The sequence below is a fragment of the Phalaenopsis equestris genome, unplaced genomic scaffold, assembly GCF_001263595.1.
Source record: "Phalaenopsis equestris unplaced genomic scaffold, ASM126359v1 Scaffold203097, whole genome shotgun sequence".
Classification (NCBI taxonomy): domain Eukaryota; kingdom Viridiplantae; phylum Streptophyta; class Magnoliopsida; order Asparagales; family Orchidaceae; genus Phalaenopsis; species Phalaenopsis equestris.
The window spans coordinates 111,849-135,315 of record NW_018222745.1 but is presented as its reverse complement, the minus strand read 5'-3'; the positions used below and the strand labels follow the sequence as shown (position 1 = coordinate 135,315).

The window sequence follows — 23,467 nt, the reverse complement described above, 5'->3', positions numbered from 1 at the left end:
TATATATATATATATGTGTGTGTGTGTGTGTGTTGTTTGATGTCTTATGGTTCAGTTTTTGATCTTCATGATTTCATATTTCTATCTAGCTTGCCTTGAATGGTTGGACAGCCCTCACCTTTGTTGTCCCACGGTCCACTGTCCCAATCACCTACTTCACTGTCTCTCACTGTCCCAATCACCTGCTTCACTGTCTTCGTTGTCGAAGACCTCCCACCTTTGCTGACGCAGCCCGCCGATCCTCCCTTTTGTTGTTCCACCACTACCCCGCCATCGGCCATCTCCGTCGTAGCCTCACAAGCCCTTCCACTTTTTGTCATATCGTTGTCCAACCACCCCCAAAACAGCCACTCAAAATCCCTTCCCTGTTACAACTGTCACCTTCCAACCACCACCCAACTATCCCAACACTTCAAAACCCTGACGACCACCATCATCACTGTTGGGATCTGCTTTGAGATTTTTAGTGTTGTGTGTTTGTTGTTGTATTTCCTTTTCGTTGTGATATTTTAACCGCTTAATTGCTTCGAAAAATAATATTTATTTTTCCGTTGTTTTTTGAGGTAGCTCCGGTATCACCAAGAGAACCGAATATTCTTGAGAATAGCAGGAGATTGTATGATATCAGGGAACAAAAATATATCACCAATAGTTCAATAGCTGTCAATGTGTGCAGCAAACAAGCTGAGTGATAATTGAATAGAAGCAAAATATACAAACCAGATTCAACTGTAGAAGTTGGAAATAAGATGTTCAGAGACAAATCCGCCAGCGTCTGCAGAGCATCCAGTCCAGAGCTTTCATCTGCGGAAGGAAAAGAAAAAGGATGTAAGAGCATAAACCACCAAAGAGCATCAAATCCTACAAATCCTTGACAATTTATAAGATATACTAAAAAATTTAAATGAACAGGACCAGTTTAGAGCATGCAAAGAAATAGTGTGATGAATGGAAAAAAATAGGTAAATGAAAGAAAACTTTGCTAGGAGTGAATGCAAGGAAATAGTGCAGCACCATGGGTATTACTCAAGAGATGAATGGATATGGAGGATTCAGAAATATGGCACCATGGGTATCACTTTAACGGATGAAGGGAGACGGAAGATTCAGAGATTTGACATAAAAAGATAAGACTAATGAAAAAAGAAGTAAACAAGTTGGATATCACTAAAGGGATGAATGGAAAAGTGGGAGGGTGCTGACATCAAATAGTCATAATAATGATTGTCGCACCATTGGTTATTAAAAACAAACCAAAAAAATGAAGCCATGAGACCAATCTTAAGCAAATTAAAAGAAACAAGTATGATGATAAATGAATGAAAATGAAGTAAATTTCTTAACAGATGTTCTTATATCATTCAAGGATCATATTGCAGTATAGTGCATACATGAATGCGTTTAATGAACAACAATAATCTTAGATTCATAATGAAAACACAGTGAAACAACCAATGACCAGTGGTCAAAATAATTTTTCATACATACAAGCTATGAAATCAATTAAGAACTGGATGAAATTGCTGAAGTATACCACCACAAAATAGTTGGCGGCTTCGCTTCTTAGATCCTTTAGATGGCCGCAAAACTCTAGCTGCAGTATTATCTATTTCAGTGTCATCCCTAGTTTTTCTTACATTAACACCTTCCTCAGTACCACTACAAGCTTCCCTGTCATCATCAAATTGTTCGTCTACAAATGCGTTTGATCTCTTTCCTTGTACTTTCTTTGATTTTTGGCGGGTTTCAGATATACTAGCTTCTTTAAAGAACTCCCCATTCTCAGCCTCCCTGCTTCCTAAGCTGCCTTCAAGATGGTCATCGTCCACTTGACCATTAAAGGATTTGGAATCCCCAATCTGTCATCCAGCAACTTATTCTTATCAGGAAACAAGAATCGGCTTAAACATATAATTCACAGGAAAAGTGCTGCAAGCACAAAACCATCAATAATTACCTTTCTTTCACCACTTGGTGCGGGGGAATACATTAGGTGACGTCTTCTGCTTGGAGTTTGTGAAATCTGTGGTGATTCACCTCGCTTTGAAGCCTCAGCCAGCGCAAGTGCAGCCACATGGACACCCTCATCATCCACAGCATGGCACTCAGACTTTAATCCTTGCTTATGAGGTGAAACTACCCTATTCCTATCTTCCTTAAGAAAAAAAGGAACAGGGATGCGGGGGGTTCTCTTTCCAACAGCTCGAGGCCTGCTACCTGCAAATAAATCTGGCATCGATTCATGATTTAAACTCCATTTTATATCAATGCTACAGAATGGATAGCAACAAGATGCAAAATCTCAAAACTAACATCAAAACTAAGGATAGCAAAAATGTATAATGAGCCATTAAAGCCAAATATTTAATAAAAAGATAAAAAGGAAAAATGTATTGTTATAGATGCGGGGCTCATCTGGGAGCTCAACCGACCACTAAACTAGTACAGCAAGAGAACCGAAAGGGGGTCAGCCAGCCCTTTGGTGTGAGCTAGGGTTGCCACCCAGGTAAGGAGTTTTTCCTCCTATTTATCTACTACTTTGTATATGTTATTATATTTTGATTATGGTTCAGTTTTTGCTTCTGACTTTTCTGCCGTTGGCGTCTTTTCCATTGCTAGGATTGTATCCAAGGACAAATGATGCCCCGGTTGATCCTGCTCCGAGGTGGTGACTACCTTCACATATCTCCTCCCATTTCCCCTTGCCTTCTGACTACCGCAACACCCTGCGCACCCCCCTTGATGCAGCCACCTTCCTGCAACCGGCCTGCTTGCTGGCCGCCCTATTCCTAACCCCTCCCCGGCTAGCTGCCAACTCTCCTAAACCTCTGCCTGCTTGCTGCCATCTTCCTACACTCAGCCTCTTTGCTGGCCGCACCCTTCCTACCCCTCGCCTGCTTGTTGGCGCCCATCCTACACCTTTCATACCTATTGCCACCTTCCCTCCTCGTCCAAGCGGGGTTTTTTGTTTGTATGTCATTATTTTCCTAGTACAAGTGTCGTCAATTGTAAATCTATTTTCTTCTGCATAACAAATTATGTTTTTCCTATTGGGTTTTAGGGTTAATTCTGATATCAACTGGTATCAAAGCTAACCTAACCCTAATCATATCCTAGGGCATCCTCTCGAGGGCATCCCTAAAAAAACCATCCCCCCCCCAAAAAAAAAAAAAAAAAATTGCCCTCAAACACTATCTTCAAATTTTCAAACCCTCATTATACCACCCAAGACACACGTGTCGGAACCTACTCGAAGAGATATACAACGAGAGATTCGTCAATTTAGCATAGGTCGATGACCGAATCCAGAGAAATATTACCCTTGATCGTGATATGGAGAGTTGAAGAGGAGAGAGGGATGAGAAGTTAAATCTCTTTCATAGGGAGGACTTCAGTGATGAGAATGAAAAACCACGACGTTTTAGAATTCATTATCAAAGGAGGCCCACAGAGAGGTGACATATCACACGAAAATTTCAAAATAAAAGTGGATATACAGTAGTTTGATGGAAGAATGAATCCAAATAATTTCATCGAATGGTTGTAGTCGGTACAAAGAGAATCCAGAAGATAAGAGGGTGAAGCTTGCGACCACCAAATTGAAAGAGCACATGGTGTGAAAACTTGTATAGCAAACAAAAAGATAAGGCAATGACAAGATCATCAGGTGAGAAAAGATGAGGAAGATGATGCAGAGAAAATATTTACCACCTCATTATCGGCAAGATATGTTTCTAAGGCTCCATCATCTACAACTAAGAGATATATCAGTGGAGGAGCTCACAACACAATTTGACCAGTTGTAGATAAAGTGTGAGTTGGTCAAGCCAGAAGAACATATCGTGCCCAATATCAGGGGGTGGGGTGGAGGAAGATGATGCAGAGAAAATATTTACCACCTCATTATCGGCAAGATATGTTTCTAAGGCTCCATCATCTACAACTAAGAGATATATCAGTGGAGGAGCTCACAACACAATTTGACCAGTTGTAGATAAAGTGTGAGTTGGTCAAGCCAGAAGAACATATCGTGCCCAATATCAGGGGGTGGGGTGGGGAAGTCAGCTTCCAACAACATTGTGCAATAGCATCCATATTGGTCACAATAGAAAATGTTCAGATCTTAGCTTTGAAAATGGAAAGAAAGCAGAGATAAAACAGACAACAGGCATTATTCAGTCGATCACCTACAGTTGCAGCTATCAATAAGGCCACACATCGAGGAGTGGAAAGACCGGACAAAGAAGTGACAAGACAGATCTGAGTGAAAAGAAACCCAAAAAGGGTAAGTCGCCCAGCACGGTGCCTGTAATGAGATGTTTTAAGTGCCACAGCTATGGACAGAAAGCCTCCGGCTGTCCCACAAGCAAAGTTGTTTCATTTACAGAGCCGGGCGTCATCGAGGAAGTGAGGGAAAAGGAAGCACAGAAGGATTCAGAGGAGAAATTTCAGCTCTGAGGAGATGAGGGAAGATGCTAGTCATTAGGAGAGTCCTACAGATTGAGTCAGAGAAGGATCATTCAAGGTTGAGGTATAGTATTTTTCGCACCAAGTGTACGATGAAAGGAAAAGGTTGTTCTCTTATTAACAACTGCTGAAGCAATGAGAATGTAGTATACACTCTCATCGTGAAGAAATTGGGGTTAGCCACACAGAACCATCCACCTTGCTGAAAAGGGGAAATGGCATAAACGTAGATCAACAATGCTTGGTTGAATATTCTATTGAAGACCAACTTCAAAGCAAGCGTGGTACAACATTGTACCTATGGACGCTTGTTACAATTTTGTTAGGGAGGCCATGGCAGTTCGATTGCAAGACCCAAAATGACAGGTTCAAGCCCCTTACAGAGAAGACGGTAGTCTCAAGAGCCGCCTTCATGCAGTCGATGCGAGAGACTCCAGTGGCGATGGCATTGGTCCTATTAGAGGGAATTGAGGAGGTTGAGATACTAGTGCCTATACAGTCAATACTATGTGATTTTCAAGACGTGGTGACCAACAGACTTCCCGATGGATTGCCACCACTGAGAGACATTCAATACGTCATTGATCTCATGCTCGGATTTGTGTTGTCAAAATGGTCTGCCTACAAATTGAGGCCTGCAGGTTAGGAGTTCAAGCAACATGTACAGGTTCTCATTGAGAGAGGTTTGCTCAGAGAGAGTATCAGTCTGTGTTAACCCCGCCTTGATGGTACCCAAGAAAGACGAATCTTGGAGGATGTATATTGACAGTCAGGCCATCAACAAGTTACTATCAAATACATATTCCTCATACCTTGCCTGGACAATCTCTTAGATAAGTTGCAAGGATCCATTGTTTTTTCCAAGATTAACATATATAGCGGGTACCACCAGATCTAGATGAAGCCATGGATGTGTGGAAGACTACTTTCAAGACCCGAGATGGATTATAAGAGTGGACTGTCATGCTTTTTTGATTGTCTAATACGCCTAGCACATTCATGAGATCGATGAATCAGGTATTCTGAGCTCACATCGGTAAGTTTGTAGTGCACGTCGATGATATTCTAGTATGCAAGAAAGCCAAGGAGCACTAGCAGCACCAGAAAACTATAGTCGAGATTTTGCAATCAAAAAAGCTATACGCCCACCCAAAGAAATGCCACTTTTTGGTGGCATATGTATGCTTTTTGAGTTATATTGTGTCTAGTGTAGGCATTCAAATGTATCCCACAAAGATCGAGGTCATTGTAAGCTGAGTCGTAGGATAGGTCTTTTACCGAGTTGAGACAATTTATGGGGCTGTCATCATTCTATAAACGATTTATTAGGAGCTTCAGTACCATCACAGCTCCCCTGACAGAGTTTTTGAAAAAGGAGAAGTTCCAGTGGGCAGATGTAGCTAAGGTCGGTTTTGATACACTGGAAGAGGTGAAGGACGCAAATATTGGTAGATTTCAATTAGCTGTCCAAGGTGGAGTGTGAGGCCACCAATGTGAGGATCGAGGCAATACTAAAGCTGAGAGACCACCCCATAGAATTCTTCAGTGTAAAAGTTGACTGAGGCCAGGAGGAAATATTTGACATACGACAAAGAGTTCTATGCAATCGTAAGAGAACTTAATCACTTGAGTCACTACCTACTGACAAGTGAGTTCACCTTATTCACAAATCATGAGACTTTAGAGTTCTTGAACAATCAAAACAAACAATGGGTCAACATGCATCATGGGGGGAGTTCTAGACATTGTTCTAGTTTGTGCTTAAGCACAAGACTAGAAGCCAGAATCGAGCAACATATGCACTGAGCCGCCATCATTTGTTGATCACTTTGATGCAGACTTGAGTCGTAGGCTTCAATGTAGTGAAATAGTTATATGGGACAGACGAAGATTTAAGAGAGATCTGGAAGCAGTGTCAAAAGAAGCCTACAGAGCAGTATCACAGAGTTGATGATTACATGTTCCACTAGAATAAGTCATAAACTCCTAGCGTTCACTGAGAGAATCATTTATTCAGGAAAGCCACAACAGAGGTTTTGGAGGGCATTTAGGCAGGGAAAAAACTCTAGCATTTGTAAGAGAACATTTCTCGACTGACAAGAGATGTGGAGCGGCACAGCAGGAAATGTGGGATTTGTGATTCGGACAAAACTAAAAAACAAACTACACACTCCATTGCCAATATCGGAGGCCTCGTGGGTGGATGATAGCATGGATTTTGTGGTGGAACTCCCGAGAGCATAGTGGAGTAAGAATTCTGTGATGGTTGTGGTGGATAGATTCTCAAAGTTGATTCATTTCATACCCTGTCACTGGATGTTGGATGCATTGCATGTCACAGATTTGTACTTCAAAGACGTGATGAGACTACACAGGATACCAAGGACAATCACTCCCAACAAAGATAAGTTTTTGAGTCACTTCTGAGGACCCTATGGGAAAAGCAGAGCACTAAGCTTCATTTTAGTTCAGTAGCTCACCCACAAAAGAACGGTCAAATGGAGGTGGCGACCAGGAGTCTAGGGGAACCTTCTGGGATTCTTTATGGGGAGGAATATTAAGCTATGAGATTAGAATCTAACTCAAGCTAAATTTGCCAACAACAAATCTGTGTGTCAAACCAAGGGACACCCATTTGAGATTGTGTATAGGTACGACCCTCTCAATCCACATGCCTTCTTTACCACTGCTTCCGATATAATAGATTGGTGAGGATATTGAGGAAAGGGTGCAGGAGATTCAAAAGCTACAAGAGAAAGTAGAAAAGGAGATCAACAAGTAAAACCGCAAGTACCAAGCATTGGCAAACAAAACGAGGAAAAAGATAACTTTCCAAGAAGGAGACCTAGTGTGGGTTCGACTGAAGAAAGAAATTTTTCCAGTGGGAACATTCAAGAAGCTCAAGCTTAGAATAGACGAACCTTTCAAGATCCTCAAAAACTAAACGACAACGGCTATAAAATCGACTTACCAAGGGACTACAATCTTTTGGCTACCTTCAATATAGTGGATTTGAGTTCGCACTATGAAGAGCCAAAAACTTCAACGAATGAGGACAAAGCTTCCCTGACCTCGAGAAACTAATACGGGAAACACATAGGGCAGAGAGCACCTAGGAGCTGAATCGGTTCAGTAAGGCAGCTGCAAGGGGGTCGGTTGGCCCTTTTGTCTAAGTTAGGTTTGCAGCCCAAGGCGAGGATCTTACCACTCCTATTTATCCTACTACTATAAAAATGTTAAATTATTTTGATTTGCATTCAGTTTTTGCCTCAAAATTTTCTGTTATCGGTGTCCTTTCCCTTGCTAGGGTTGTATTCAAGGATAGGTAGTGCTCCGACTGTATCCTGCATCGAGATAGTGGCAACCTTCACATATCTCCTCCTTTTCCCCTTGACTGTTGGTTGCCACCACACTCTATGCATCCCCTATTGTTGTTGCCACCTTCCTGCAACAACCTGCTTGTTGGTCGCACCTTTCCTGCCCCCTTCAAGGCTCTGCTGTCTTTTCTGAACTCTCATCTGCCTATTGCCACCTTCCTACAATTGGCCCACTCGTTGCCCACCCTTTTCCTACCCCTCACTTGCTTGTTGTCGCCCATCCAAAACCCTTCATATACCGCCACCTACCCTCCTAGCCATAGCAGGGTCTTTTGTTTGTGTCATTGTTTTCTTAGTGCAGGTGTCGTCGATTGTAACGCTATTTGCTTTTCCGTAATAAATTTTTTTTTCCTATTGGGCTCTAGGGTTAACTCCAATATCAATAAGTATTACACTGTTTAAACAAAGATGGCAAATACAATTTATAAAATGCAATGATATGAAAAAAATCCATGTGGAAGTCAATAAGCGCATAACCTGTCAAATATGCATGAAATGTATGTGTATTAGGCCTAGGATTCGGCTAAAGATGATCTAGTTATTCTATGCATTTGACCAAAAACTAACACCAGCCTCATTGATCGGGTCATATTTCCTTGCTCAAGCTTGTATTCTGCCCAATTAGATCAGGCTATCCGACATGAAAAAATAAGGTATAATTTCTAAGTACATCTTAGAATTCTAGCCCGCCAAACCAATGAGTAATTCAGCCAAAAGACAGGAACTGATTCTTTCACATTAATTCAAGGTAATTGATAATTGGAAATTGACAACATACGGATTATTCAATGGAGAAAAAAAGAAACTGTATAAGCCCAAAAAAAAGGTCTACAGCTCTAAAACCCTTAATCAAGGACGGAAAACATATCTTTCTTAACCAAGGAAAATAGTTACCTTCCTGATGGAATATACCATTATATTTCAATCCGGAGCATCCTATTGCAGCATCCATATGCATGCCATGGTGATTTGGGCCTCCTTTTATAGCACCTGTGAATCCAATTTTCTATTCCCAACTTCAAAATAATTTCAAGGTTGCAAGACAGTTCCGTGATAAAAGCATCCGCTTTCTGACTCTCAAAAGGCGCATAGGGCATGCAAATCAGGCCTTCATGCTTTTTGTCAATGAAATGTTTGAAAATCTCGGTATGCATAGTCCTCTTACGTTGAACTAAATGAAAAGCAATGTTTATTAGTAATTTATTGTCACAATACAGCATCATAGGACCTTCTCACTTGATTCTTAATTTATCCAGGATGATCTTCAATCACAGTTCACAAACTCTATGGACTTGGCCGCCCATCCCATTTTAATTTTTACTCATCGATGTTACCAAATTTCCATAAACCAACATGCAATATCCAGATATTGATCTCCTATTGACTATTAAACCTACATATTATGTGCTAACTTCCAATATGAGTTATTTATTCTTCTGCATAGAACTTCTTTTCTCAGATTAACACAAAGCTCGGAAGATAGTTTGTGATATGTTTCTTTTGGATCATGTATTTATAGACAAAATCATATTTGGTGAGAATTCAATATATATGGCAAAATCTAAACAAGATAGATGAGTTTTCCAACCGGTCTCCGATATATGTGCATATTAACTACTAGTTCTTTTGTTTGCCCCAGTTTCCAACTTTGGCTTAGTAGTTGTAGCTATGGGTTTGCAACCTAGTCTTTCAGTTTCCTTCAAGACGCTCATTAAATATCTTCGAAGTGAGATAAAATGATAACCTTGTCTTAAGAATAAGATTTCAATTCAAAATTCAAAGATATATTGGCTTCCAAAGCACTACTTTCAAATTTTGTATCTCTTCCTCATCATTTTCATAGCAATGATTTCATTTATATATACCAAGATTGTCAATACCCTTTGCTTAAATGTTGATGAAAAAAGCAGGATCTCCTTGATCATGTTTGTAACACGTTCCTTTGATTACTCTAGAAAACCTCCCAAATCAAACTCTACGTAATTGTTTTGATCTACATAAGGCCTTCTTTAGTCTACACACCTAATTTAATTATTCCCTTTCCTTAAAATCTTGGAGGAGCAATCATACAACTTTTTTCCTTTTCGGACTTCATGCAATAAGACATTAGTTACATATATTGTTACAACTTAAAATGACTTTTCAAATATATCAATATTTTCATCATGATAGTGGTAAATGTTTCATCATAATCAACTTCATATACAAAAGCAATACCCTTAAAAATCAGTTTACTTTATATCTTTCAATAAAGTCAGCAAACTTACACTTCAAAGTGAAAACACATTTGAAACCTACTACATTCTTTCCTATAAGCTTATCGATAATCTCACATGAGTTATTTTGTTAATGCATTCATTTTCTCTTTCACTGCATTTCTTCAGTCGGGTCTTTATAAAGCCTTAAACAAAGTTCTTGATATATAGATAGTGTTTAAACTCATAATAAAACTTGAATGGAGTAGAAAACTCTACGTTTAGATGACACATAGCAAGACAATCTACATAAAGATTTCTTTATGTAATTTTTGGCACATTTTCTAACAATAATAGTTAGATCAAAGTCACTTTGGGTGGTAATTTAGCAAGTTATGCGTGCAAAAGAAAATCAAAATAAATTGTCCCCATTAACAAGGCTCGAGATAGCTTTTTCGAACTTTTGGCATAAGAAATAGAGATTTTTTTCTGGCATAAACTTGAGAAAATATCCTCGATTCAAAAATCTAGATTAGCTATAGAGTAACGTGCGTGAGCAGAATTATTAGAATAGATTCTACCTCAAGTTAAACATCCTATTCTTACATAGATAGGAATGGAACCAGAGATAGTGCAAGAGAGCTAATTGAGGAGCGATCACAAAATTTTAATCTATAAGTGAAATTTCTCTCTGAAGATAAGATTGTCAAAAATATGATTTGATATCAAAAAAGGTGAGATAAACATTACCATACACGTAAAACTATTTTAGGAGAATGATAACAGTTGTAAAAACAAAAATAATAGCAATGGGATCTAACTTTCCTTTATTTTTGCTAGTAACTGTAACGTCAAGGTTCCATTACCGGAAGGGAGGAGTAATGAAGAATCGAAAAAGAGGGAACGAGGAGACGAGGGAACCAAAGGAAAAAAATAAAGTGGACTTGAACAGTCGGGATGCCAGAGGGGGGAGGTGAAGCAAGAGGGAGTAAGCCAATGAGATATTTTCGTGTATAAATTCATGAGTAGAGAAAATGGTAAAGGCGAGTTAACTTGCCTGTAGAGTCGAGAGAAGGGACGTCCTGAGAGGAGGCTTTGTCAAGTAGAGACGTCTAAAATTTCACTGAGCTGGCGATAGCGGCTAACGACATCAGCGTAAACAGAGGAGACAAGATGAAGGAGACAAGTACGGGCTAGTGCGGAGGCCAAGTGAATCGAGATGAGGAATGGGACGTACGTGTGGTGCTGGGTTGAGCTGCATTTGAAGTAACAAAAGAGGCGTCACAACTATTGCAGATGAAGAAGGGAGTTGAAGCTGGAGGAAGCGTCGAGCGGGTTTCTTATGTGCTGGTAAGAGGAGGATCCTGAGGGCAAAAGCAGGGAGATCTCGCGTGGTTTAAGGCACGACTAACAGTTAAGTACTAAAAGTGAGTTTAGCAAATTTTAATTAAAATATTTAAATAAAAAAATTTATACATTATAATTTTTTTAAATAAAAACCCAAGGGCTAATATATTAAAAAGTAAAGGTACAGATAGGTTGTATGAGATGGTCTAAAAGAAGGTCCAACTCACACAATACAAATTATATATCATACATTATATATATATCTATATATATAATTAAAATTACTTGAAGTAAAATAATAGAAAGTTCATACTACAATAAGGGAAATTTAATAGTTTATTAAAATGAGAAATTAATTTTTTTTTATGATATTTATTTTAGGCTTCCAGTTTTAACAGTCGACGTCAAGACAAGTCAAATAATAATTTAATCGACATTGAGATGATTACTAATATTCTTATACTATGGTAATATTCTACTTCTATTAGACCAAATGCATTTATTGGTAATATCAGTAGTTATATTGAAATTATTGCAAAATAATGATTTTGAATTCTAATTAATTTTGTTTATATTATACGAATGACATGTGCGCTCTGCTTTGTTTAATTTATCATTGAATCATGTACAAGGATATTAACTGTTATGAAAATAAATAGAAATATTTATTATTAAAAAATAATATTTTTATATTATGTTTTTATATATATGTTTGGCTATGATGCAGTCACTATTCGATGGTGCTAGTAGGGGGATGACATGTTTAAAAAAATGCTACTTTTATATACATATTTAATGTCTATTTTTAATGATATTGCACTTTAATGGAAGTTATTCTATATTTTTGTTGCAAGTAAAATAAGTTGGGGCAATTGGCAAAAAAAGGAAGGATATTGGAGTCAAAAAGAGACCCATTGTAAAAGTTGACCTAACGCCTAAGCGTCGGGATCTGGCGCCTAAGCACCAGTATACAGAAAGAATGGCGCCTAAGCGCCAGCAACGGTTTCTCCCCCAAATTCATTGAATTTGGACTCTCCCCCAAATTCATTGAATTTGGACAAATTTTGAAAAGGTATCAGAGGAGACTCTTGAAAATTCGACCCAATGCTATATAATAATGATTTTATTACAGAAAAGGGTAGGCAAAAAGGAGAAGAGAAGAGTGAAAAAGAAGATCGTCTCTTAGAATTGTAAGATGAGAGGGCGAGAGATTTTTGTTGAGTGATATTGTAAGGAGAAAAAGTGATTCAAAAGAACTTTAAAGATTTGCTTGAGAAGGAGATTGAGATAAGTTTGTACTTTACTTGTTTTACTTGTTCTTGTTGTGTAAACTTATTTATATATATATAAATATATTCATGTTTTGTTATATCTTCCTTATGAGATCTGAATAGCTTGTTTTGTCTTTCTCCCTGCAATAAGAAATAATCATGTAAAAAATTGAAATTGTTTAAAATTGCTTTAATTTCATAATTGTGATGATTCAAACTTCAAACTTCAATTACTTAATCAATCTGGTCAATTGTTAAGTTTAAAATTATTGTGAAATATAACGATTCGAAAGGGCTATGTTTTCCTCAACCAAGTAATAATCACATTTGATCTCATGGATGAGAATGTAGTTCATGTAATCGACTGCAAATAAATACAAAAATAAGTTTTGATGGGCGTAAATTGGTGACTCCAGAGTGACAAGTTAGAGCCTCCAATTTGATCCAAAAGTTTAGAACCTAAGGCTACATGTTAGCCTCCAAGCGAAGTGATAGTGGAAACTCTAGAATGAGAGCTAGTATCTTCTCAGCCTAACCAAGGATTTGCCTCCAAGCGAAGTGATAGTGGAAACTCTAGAATGACCAAGGATTTAGGAACCTGTCTCTGGATTAGCCAACGTTCTTTATACACTTATAAGAGGGTAAAGACTATGTATGCTCCTATTTGACACAATATAATTTATAACAATTTGAATTATTCATTGATTATAATCTCATTACAAGGGGAATGATACTTTTTAAAATTTTAAACTCTTCTTCATAAAACTTGTTTTAGTGAACTTAAAATTTATTTTGAGTCCAGAGAGAAGAGTAGTAGATATAATTCACTTAGTTTAAAAACACAAATTTCGACCTGCATTCCTAGATAACTTTTCTAGATAACACTTTTCTGCAGTTTAATTAGAGTTTCTTTGAGTTAATATTATAAGAATTCCAAACTTCCATGTAGGATCAATACTTAAGACTTCATTAGAGTCATATTACTTGTGCGATACGTACACTTGCATTAGCATCCTTGCAAATATTCGAAATACAATAAATTGCTAAGAGTGGCGACTATAAAGATTTAAAGAAATATTAACAATCCTGAATTATGTTATTGTTGTGGCTGCCGCAACAATCAGTACGCATCAGGGAACACTAAGGTACTCGTGCACGTATATGAAGAATAATAGTGATATTGATGTGTCTTGAATGAAAAGTTTTATATGGTGCTCCTGTGATAGGCGTACAGATATAGAATGATATTGACATGATATTTATATAGTAATCCATTGAATAGCATGTTAAATATTTATATTGATTAATTAAAATTTTAACGGACATGCATTTTACATTTTTTCTCCTTGTATTTCTGTAGTTTAAGAGTATGATTATTCACTGTCTTATTTAGCTCATTGTTACTTTTAAACTAACTTTTTAAGTTAATTAAATTATTAACGATAACTGTTATAAGAGAGAATGTTAATAGAAGACACAGAAATCCAGCAACAAGTAAATTTTAAATATTATGTTTCAATTTAATTTGATCAGTGGCTCTTTCATTTGTTAAACTGTAGATAAATATAGAAAAATTTAGTTCCCAACTTTTGTTCCCGTCTTGGTTAATTCCAAACCCGGGATCGGGTCGTGAAAATAGCATGGGCAAAGAGGTGCAATAAATTAATCTATATACACATTCACTAAATGCTTTGGCTTGTGGATAAAATTTAACTAGCTCCATGGGAGTCTTATATTCCAAGTCACCTTGATTCTATTCTCATGCATTTGGCAATAAAGAAAACTTCCCCCATACAAGATTTAGAAGCATTCCCTTAAAATAACAATGCCTAATTGGTATTGAGTGGTCATATTTATTTTCGATGATCTCTTTTTGTTGTGCTTCATTTACAAATAATGATTCAAAGACAATTCCTTCACTAAATAGGGAGTCAAATTATAATTGAATTAATCTCTTGTATTGCGAGAACAAAAGTTTTTAATTTTTATATTACATTAGTTTTGAATCATTAAATAAAAATTAAGGACAATATTGCTACAATTCTCTCTATTTGATCACGAAAATCCTTATGATTATAGTCAAATAATAAAAAAAGGGATAAGCCTTCGTGTTTTTCAAACATTTGTGATTATGGACAGTCCCCAAAAGTCACCATACATCAATCCAAAATGATGAAATTTTCTTTCATTATCAATACTAAGAATGCACAAGTTTGTTTTGCATTGTGATATTCAATCCTTCCCTAAACCCTAAACCCTAAACCCTAAAAATACAGTACATATGCATAAACCTATCAAACTTTGGTATAACTTAATCTTATAATAAAATTAAGTAAAAAATATCAAATTCACTTCAATTATAATTGCATATTATGCACTCAAACGGTTATATATTAATCCTAAAGCTCTTATCTTCCAAATTTTTCATTGATTGTTGCACCATTCAATTGTTGGCAAAAATCTCACTGATAAGGATAGTCAACCGCAAAGACGGAAGAGGGAAGCCTTCTCCCATGAGCCAGAGCGGCCTAAAAACCACCTTCAGCCTCGTGACAATTACTAAACTGCAAAAACCAAAAAAAGAATATGAAGCCAATCTACTTGCAACTGTGTATATCCGACAGCTTCCACTAGAAATATTTCCCTGCATATTTAACGAGAGTCTGCAGCACACCACAATTTTAATATATTAGCCGCTTTTATAAAATGCTTCCAAAACCTCTTGCCAGACCTACGCAAATGCAGCAGAGCACAGCTGCAACTACCACGCAATTGATGGATGGGTAGAGAGTTAATTAACATCATTTTCTTCTAGTGTCTGTTTACATTTTACTTCTTCTACCAAGCTCTAATATTCCCACTTGGAAAATAGACAGTACATAAAAGCAATGCATTACAAATCTGAAACCTATGCGTTGATGAAGTATAACTTCAAATGTTGAGCATTTAAACCCATGCTATTATGCAGCGGACAACAAGATCCATCGAATTAAAACCACACAAAATCAAATGGCATGCAATTTATTTAAGAAACACTGAATTAATCTACAGCAAAAGAATAAGCCAAACAGCACAACAAAAGCTTATAACCTGTTGTCCTTTAAGGGGAGCTAAATGTATGAATGATCAAGAGCACGTGAAATTATTAGCTAACTTCACATAAAAAAACCACCTACAAGGAACTGCCCAAGTAGTATATATTTTCAAACTTTAACGTTGTTCTGATAATAATGTAACAAATATGATAAAGTTTCATATTAAGATAATTAGGCAGCGTGGATCATGTCTTGATGAATCCTGTGCAAGCTAAGGAGGAAGACAAAAAAAATCTTAACTTGCAGTATACATAACTCTACATGGGACTTAACTGAAAGTTAAGACTTCGAACATGGCAAAAGCATAAGCAGATAACAAATGTATATTTAAGAGAAAAAAAAAGGGAGGCATAAAGGCAGGTAGGTTGCTGAGTGCTAAGAAATTAAAATTTCAATTATAAATGTACGAAAATGCAATGACTTGAGAGTTCTACCTCCAGAACGCCTCCATTTCAACAAGGAAAGACATCCATAACTCGACGCTGACTCATAATGCAGTAAATCAGGATAAGGCCCCTCAGAACCTTTGGATGCAACTCTAAATTTCGCTCGCCCACGCTTTGGCGTTTTTCGAGAAGTTCTTGATGCATCATTGCTTTCTGCCTCGCTATCACTACCATCCTGCAGTTTTGTTAGCAATGTCAATCATAACAAACAGTTTTCCAAACTACCATTAAAAACCAATGTTATTTCATTGTTTTCCACTCAACATGGTGTGAGTAAAAGATTATTAACAATTGAGACTTAAATTAAAACCATATGATCAAGCACCAGTTTCAAACAAATTATTGATATCATTGCAACAATCATGGTCTTCTGAATAAGACTAAACCGGATCGACTGGTCCAACTGATTCCATCCAGGTCCAAAATCATTTCTATGCAGAACCGGTCAAAACAGATGGTTGAACTGATGCACTGGTTCCTTTTTTATGTACCAAGAAATTCTAATATTGATCAAGTTTTGGCATTTTTTTATCAAATGACTATAAATAAAAAGGTTAGATTAAAAATAAAGAAAACAGTTAAAAAATCAAGTCTCAAATTTTCAATTTAGAATTATATATAAAATATTCCGAGGGAAGTGACCTAATAAAAAAATGTATAATGAATTAGCGAAAATATTATTTACATGATGATTACTTATTTAAGTTATATTAAAATAATATAATATTTATTTCACCCTCGATTAAACAATTGAATCTTAAATCTCACATTCTTTTCGTTCAATGTCTAAATTAATTTTCACAATCTTGATGACAGTAAAGCACTAGCTCAAAATGCTACATTAAGGTCTAATATAAGTTACCAAATTACAAAATTCAATTGTCAACACCATCAAATGTAGCTTAATTTCACAATATTTGAAATATGGTTTACCATACCTAATTTCTACAACTTTGAAAATAGAATAATGAATATCAATATACTAACACACAATAAAAAAGATTGCCACTAATTCATTGGCATACCTATGAAAATTGATTAAATCAACATATAAAAAGATTAGTGCGAGTATAAGAGTGCAACCTAGAACAAAAATGAACAGAAATTTTAAATAATTTCAAAAGGTTATGGCTGATAACAAAAACTCTTGTATGCCAACAAAGTGTCAAAGTTTCACTGCTTCTTACCACGATGATAATAAAAATAATGTTGACAACCTTAAACCAGGTATACCATCATTTAAAACCATATAGTTAGTTGTCCCTGCCTCCTTCCTATGGTCATGAACTTGAATACTGTACAACAAAGAAGTGATTCCTAGCGGAGCTTGACCTATAAGCAAATGCCTAAAAGAAGGCTGCCTAAAAAAAAAACCATCATAACAACAATATGGCAAATTGGAAATTTCACGAACCATCATAACAACAATATGGCAAATTGGCAATTTCATGAACCATCAAATCACGAGATTGAGGAGGCGTTTGGTAGCACATTTTTAACAAGATTAAGTCATGGATTTCACCTAAATCCAGCTTTGTCCCATTTTGTCTCTTTCTCGCTCGTTCTGCAACGTAAATACGGATTTATCAAATTTGACTGTGAGGCGAATTTCACAGATTTACTCCACCAATCTGGCGTGCTCCATCTCTGCCACATCTGTCGCAAGCTTTGGTGGATTTCATAGATTTAATAAATCCTACTTAACATAAATCTGCAGCTGCAGCCAAACACTGTCTTAATGGTAAATAAAAATGATTTCCTGCTTCCTCGTTCCCATACAGAACATTAACAATACTGATACTCAAATTTAAGGTTTCAAATTCAACACACCAAAATATTAGGCGGTTAAAAAGTATTCTTAGATGCAAGGTGATCTAAACTCCAATAAAAACTCCCAATATTTAAACTAGATTCTAAATATTGGGTGATTGTCTATCAGTTCATCAAGAACATGAAGAAAAATTCTACAATATTCAAACAGTTCATATCTTGACATTTCAGAGCAACTTATATCTCGTATAGCAACTATTCCTGAAATTCACATAGAACAATGGCATAATGCAATGCATGCTTCCATTTATAGTTACTAAGAACAACTCAGTAAGATACTTTTAAAAAATTTAAAAGACGAGTTGAGCACACAAATATAAAAAAACTTCAAACGGTTGATCAAAAAACCAAAATACAAATGTTGTGCTTTATCTGAGAAAACCATTAGTTACAAAAATCATTCCATATGTATAAACAAATGGGAAGTAACCATTAGTTACAAAAATCATTCCATATGTATAAAGAAATGGGAAGTACAGAATCTCCATACAAATCATCAACAAGAACAGAATCTCCATACAAATCATCAACAAGAACAGAATCTGGAATCAAATAATAAATAATGTTTCCAAATGTTTTGTTGTAGAAATACAGGAGAGTGAACAGTAGCCAACCAGGCTGGATCATCTACTTAGGACTTTGAAAGGATTGTAGTGCAAGCAAACTTTGCTTTTCTTCAATATTACTGATGAAGAGAAGGCACATTGCACTTTGGCTGCATGCTTCTTCTTGATGCTAGCCTCATAGACATAAAGGAGTGACAATATTTGGGTTAAACTAAAACTCGCTAGCATTTTAACTCAAAAAAAAAAAAAAAAGGCAAAATTTGAATCAATTAGAAGATCCTGTCTAATCTTCATTTGGCTTACAGCCTTCCATTTGTACAATCAGTAAAATATAAGACCTTCTCAGGCATCTTTCATTCTACATGGAACATCATCCTACTTTAACTTCATTAGCAACGACAATGTCTCCTAGCTCTGCCATTTTTATGGTGTTCTTTAACATTTTTGCATCATTTTCGTTAAGAAAGGTGATGTTTATTTTCCCTGCAAAATTTACTAGATTCTAAGGCCCCATTTAGCTATTTCACTCCCTTCATCTATTTTATATGTGTGGATTTCTAATGCAATTAAGCTAATGCAAAGAATGTAAATCACACAAGCAAACTTCAGCTTTGAAAATCAAAGACTGTGAGAATTAACACTCAATAATAATGCAATAATAGAAACATATATATATATATATAAGGAAATTAAAAAAGTACAAGAGCGCAAATTTCGCAAGCAATTGGAAATTTTCCTCCTTGGCCCAAAAACCAGTCGTATCAATTAGTTACAAATTATTTAGTGCCAGTTTGGGGCAGCTTATAGGGTACGGTGGCGTTTTTAAAACGTCGTTGTCCCGTTTGAAACCTGCGTTCGGTCGAATGATTCGGTGTCGCAGCATTCGGATATCGTGATATTCCTATTAGCTTCGCAAGCCGGAGGAACCCCGCGTCCCACATATGAGTTTCGCGTTTCGGGCAAGAATTCATCTGTTGCCCCTTCTGATATCTCCCTCGCCCTCGCCCTCGCCCTCTGCTCGGCGCACATAAGGAATTATCTTCACCGAGTGTGCATTCCCAAGTGAAGGAAACCTCTCTCGCACTCGCCTCCTCCTTTCTCTTTCTTCTCCTCTTTCTGCTTGGGCCTTAGGGGTCAGTGCAGACCGTGGCTTTCAATCTTTCCAGTATGAATCATTGCCTTCTTGCCCTAGACACATGAGAGTTCCTTCCGCTTCTTCCTTCATCTCCGTTCACTCTCTCGACTATTCTCTCGGTTTAAGGAAATTTGTGGTATTTCCTATTCCTATGATCGTATAAATATTGCAAATTTATGCTTCGGAATGTTGGATTTTCAATTATGATGCGGTTATTTGAAAAAGCATAAGCTTTCCTGTTGAAATGTATGCTTCGAAATGTTGGAATGTTTGCGAATTTTGGTTTTACATTGGTTCACATGTTGAGAATCAAATTTGTGCTTCTAATGGGGCTACATATATGTTCTATAAAACCAAGAGAAAAAAAAAGGAAGCTTTGATGTAATTCCTCTGTAATATGAATTTGCATTTTGTTTTAAATTATTTGTTTTGTTTTGTTTATGTTTTTTTTAGTTTATGTTTTATTTTTTTCCTTTTTTTGTGGATGTGCGATGTCAGTGATGAATGATGGAAAATAATTGCGTATTTTGGTCGAACCGATTTTCCTTTATTTTGGTTCTCATATATAAATCTTAATTTAATTTTATGATCTGACAAATTATATTTTTTTGTTGTTTTATCTCAGTAACAGCATGAGCTATAGGATTTCAGGAACCTCCCGAGTTGTGTTGTGTTACTGCAGACTACCGGCTTCCTTACTCACGTCACGCCAGCCTCATAGCAGTGGGAGACAATACTACGGTTGTCAGAGAGGTGTTTCAGTGAGATGTGGTTTCTTCCGTTGGGCTGACATTCCAACATACTCTCATGCCGACAGTGATCGTGTTACGATGGTTTCCGAAGAGGACTGCCGCTGAGGACAGACGACGTCAAAGTTTTAACTTGAACGTTTTAATTTTTTTACTTGTAATTGTAATTGTATTTCTTTTTATTGTATTTCTTTTGATACTCACGAAATGGTGAGCAATGTCCTTTAATTTTTGTAACTGAACTGTAATAGTTTGAGTCATTTATTTTATCTATTATTTTCCATAAACAGATTGTTGCAAACTACTTAACCAAACAGGAGCAGAATGGTCATTTATTCAACAACAGCTCCCAGTAAGTTGTTCTAAATAAGTTGTCTAAAACAACAAGTCAGCTTATTCTGATAATCTTAATCTGTAATCTGCAGATTATCAGATTATCAAAATAATTTGTTTATCAGCAGATTATATACAATCAATAGTTGCCCCAAACAGACCCTTAAAAAAAAAAAATAAAGAAAATAGTTCATAAAAGAGAAGTAAATTCAAGTCTCATGCATATAAAAAGAAATGTTTGATAGAGAAGCACAGAGAGAGCGATGAGGATCTACATTTAAATTTTATTGATTTAGAAAAAAAATTCAATAATGTTCCTAGAGAAGTTCTTTAGAGAATTCTAGAAAAGAAAGGTGTGGATATGACTTATATTCAAGGTGAGATGAGAATGCTTAGATGGATGAGTGGTTTGACACTTAAGAGAAAAAATGCAAAAGGAATGTATTCGTGAAAAGGGTTGGTGTAGCTCCATGGCAGACAATATTAGAGAGAGTCATCTTAGATGGTTTGTGCACATTAAATGATGGCCATCTGATGATTTGATTAAGAGAGTAGATCTTTTAGATTTGACTTATGTTCACAAAGGCAGGGGTAGAGCTAAAAAAACTTGAGCATATTGTATAAAACATAATCTTGATTTATTAGAATTCAATAAAAACATGGCACTCAATAGAACACAATGGAGGAAAAGAATTCACGCAGCCGACTCCAATTAGTGGGATAAAGGCTTGTTGTTGTATACTTGTACAAAGAAAAGGCTTCTCCATATTAGTATTTGTGGTTTGTACCATACTCGAAAGAACCGCATATCTAACTGGCATACACAAGATGGAAAATTAGAATAAAATTTTTTATTACATCTAAGTTATCCATAACATAACTAAAACAATCTATTTATAGAATCACATATGAAAATAACTAGAAGGCCAACTTGTACCAACAGAATAGAAATTTTAAAAAGTAATTTATTGGAGCAAAGTTATCCATTATGAGACTCATATCTTTTTATATACTCCCGGCCACGAGTTAATAAATATAATTTACACAAAAATCAGCCCAAATAAATGGAAAAGTAGTCTTGAACCTTCTAGCATGTGTCCATTGGGCATTGAATTAGCAATCAACTATATTCCCTCCACAATCCTACTTTAGCCAATACCTATTCATTAGGAAAGTAGATTTGCAGCTTGAAATGAAGCCCTCTTGACTTAGTTTGTAGCTCAACATGTTGCCAATGTAGTCTCTTATAAAGTTGAAAACCATGTCTCAAACTCAGAAATTGCTCTAGAATCACCGAGATTTATTTGAAATCAAAATCAATTTGCGCTAACAAGGTAGCTTACTTGAAATATGTTGTATTTAACTTGAAGTCAATTCAATGTCTGACTTATGCAAAGCACATATAATGGTGCTCATAATGAAATAGCACAACTAATATATACACATAGATGTATGTATGTAATTTATATTTCAAATTATAATTTCAAAGTAAATATTTAAACATATCCATTCATATATATATATATATATATATATATATCTGTGTTTGTGTGTGTGTTTAATATTTGATAAGAAAATAAAAATATATTATATAAATCAGTGGAATTGACATGAATTAGCCCAAAACTTCTCAAAATTAAACACTTTCAACTATACTAGGAAATGAAATATTCAACTTCGAGTGGAGGTCCACTCTCTCAAACTCAATTCAATACTACCCCTACACTCTTGTGCTTCATAAAGATCCCTGTCTTTTATGCTTAACATGGACATAATATTGTGATTAACGTAGGTCTAATTTTGACTTGAGTTTGGGCATGAATTTGTGCTTGATGTGACTAACCCAACGTTTAGTCTAATGTTAATCCACTTTAACTTAGTTGGCCAACTAAACAATCATAATTTACTTAAACACGAGCCTATTAGATCAATAATTGTTAACTGTGTAAGTTGAAATATTTTTAGTTGTTAGTTGTGCAATATAATCCTAATCAAATGGTATTAATCACAAGTTTATATCTCTAATGGCACAATTTAGTACAAAAGAAAGAAGAATGATAAGAGGTTGTACATATAAAAAAAAAGCCATAGGCATGCAATTGATAATGGTTGATAGCTAGACCTCCAGTCATAAGTAAGCGGGCACGGGCGTAGAAAGAGCCACAGAAAAATTCAGCTCGTTCCTTCGTCCGGAAAGAACCGGTCTAAACTCCGGAGGGCTTGTTGGCCCTTCCACCATGGATTGGCGCCTCTGTTCCATAAAGAGATCAAATCCGAGTCATCTGGGGCATATATCTGTGTTTCCTTTGTCTTAGGTTTTTAATTTTGCTTTCAGATTTCTATCAGGATAGCCGATGGCCTCCCCGTTTACCCACATAGGGTTGTATGGAACAATAGAGGGGAAGTTGTATGGAAGCAGAGAACAATAGAGCACCTTCTCGCTTTGTATACAACCCTATGAGGGTAAAAGGGGAGCCATCGGCTATCCTGATAGAAATCTGAAAGCAAAATTGAAAATCTAAGATAAAGGAAACACACAGATATATGCCCCAGATGACTCGGATTGGATCTCCTTATGGAACAGAGGCGCCAATCCATGGTGGAAGGACCAACCAGCCCTCCCGAGTTTGGACCGGTTCTTTCCGGACAAAGGAAC

At 36.4% G+C, this 23,467-nt stretch overlaps 1 protein-coding gene across 7 annotated transcripts in view; it reads right to left on the bottom strand.

The window, feature by feature from the left end:
• Positions 1 to 23,467, bottom strand: part of LOC110036148 (protein ALWAYS EARLY 2-like) — a 119,404-nt gene that overhangs the window by 62,620 nt on the left and 33,317 nt on the right. For 6 of the 7 annotated variants that reach the window (XM_020740522.1, XM_020740521.1, XM_020740520.1 and 3 more), the window contains 4 exons: positions 16,187 to 16,373; positions 1,958 to 2,229; positions 1,535 to 1,859; positions 721 to 804 (listed from right to left, as the gene is read on the bottom strand). In XM_020740522.1, coding sequence (XP_020596181.1) covers positions 721 to 804; positions 1,535 to 1,859; positions 1,958 to 2,229; positions 16,187 to 16,373 — 868 coding nt within the window. The remainder of the gene's footprint in view (positions 1 to 720; positions 805 to 1,534; positions 1,860 to 1,957; positions 2,230 to 16,186; positions 16,374 to 23,467) is intronic. The other variant, XM_020740524.1, reaches the window with a different exon arrangement.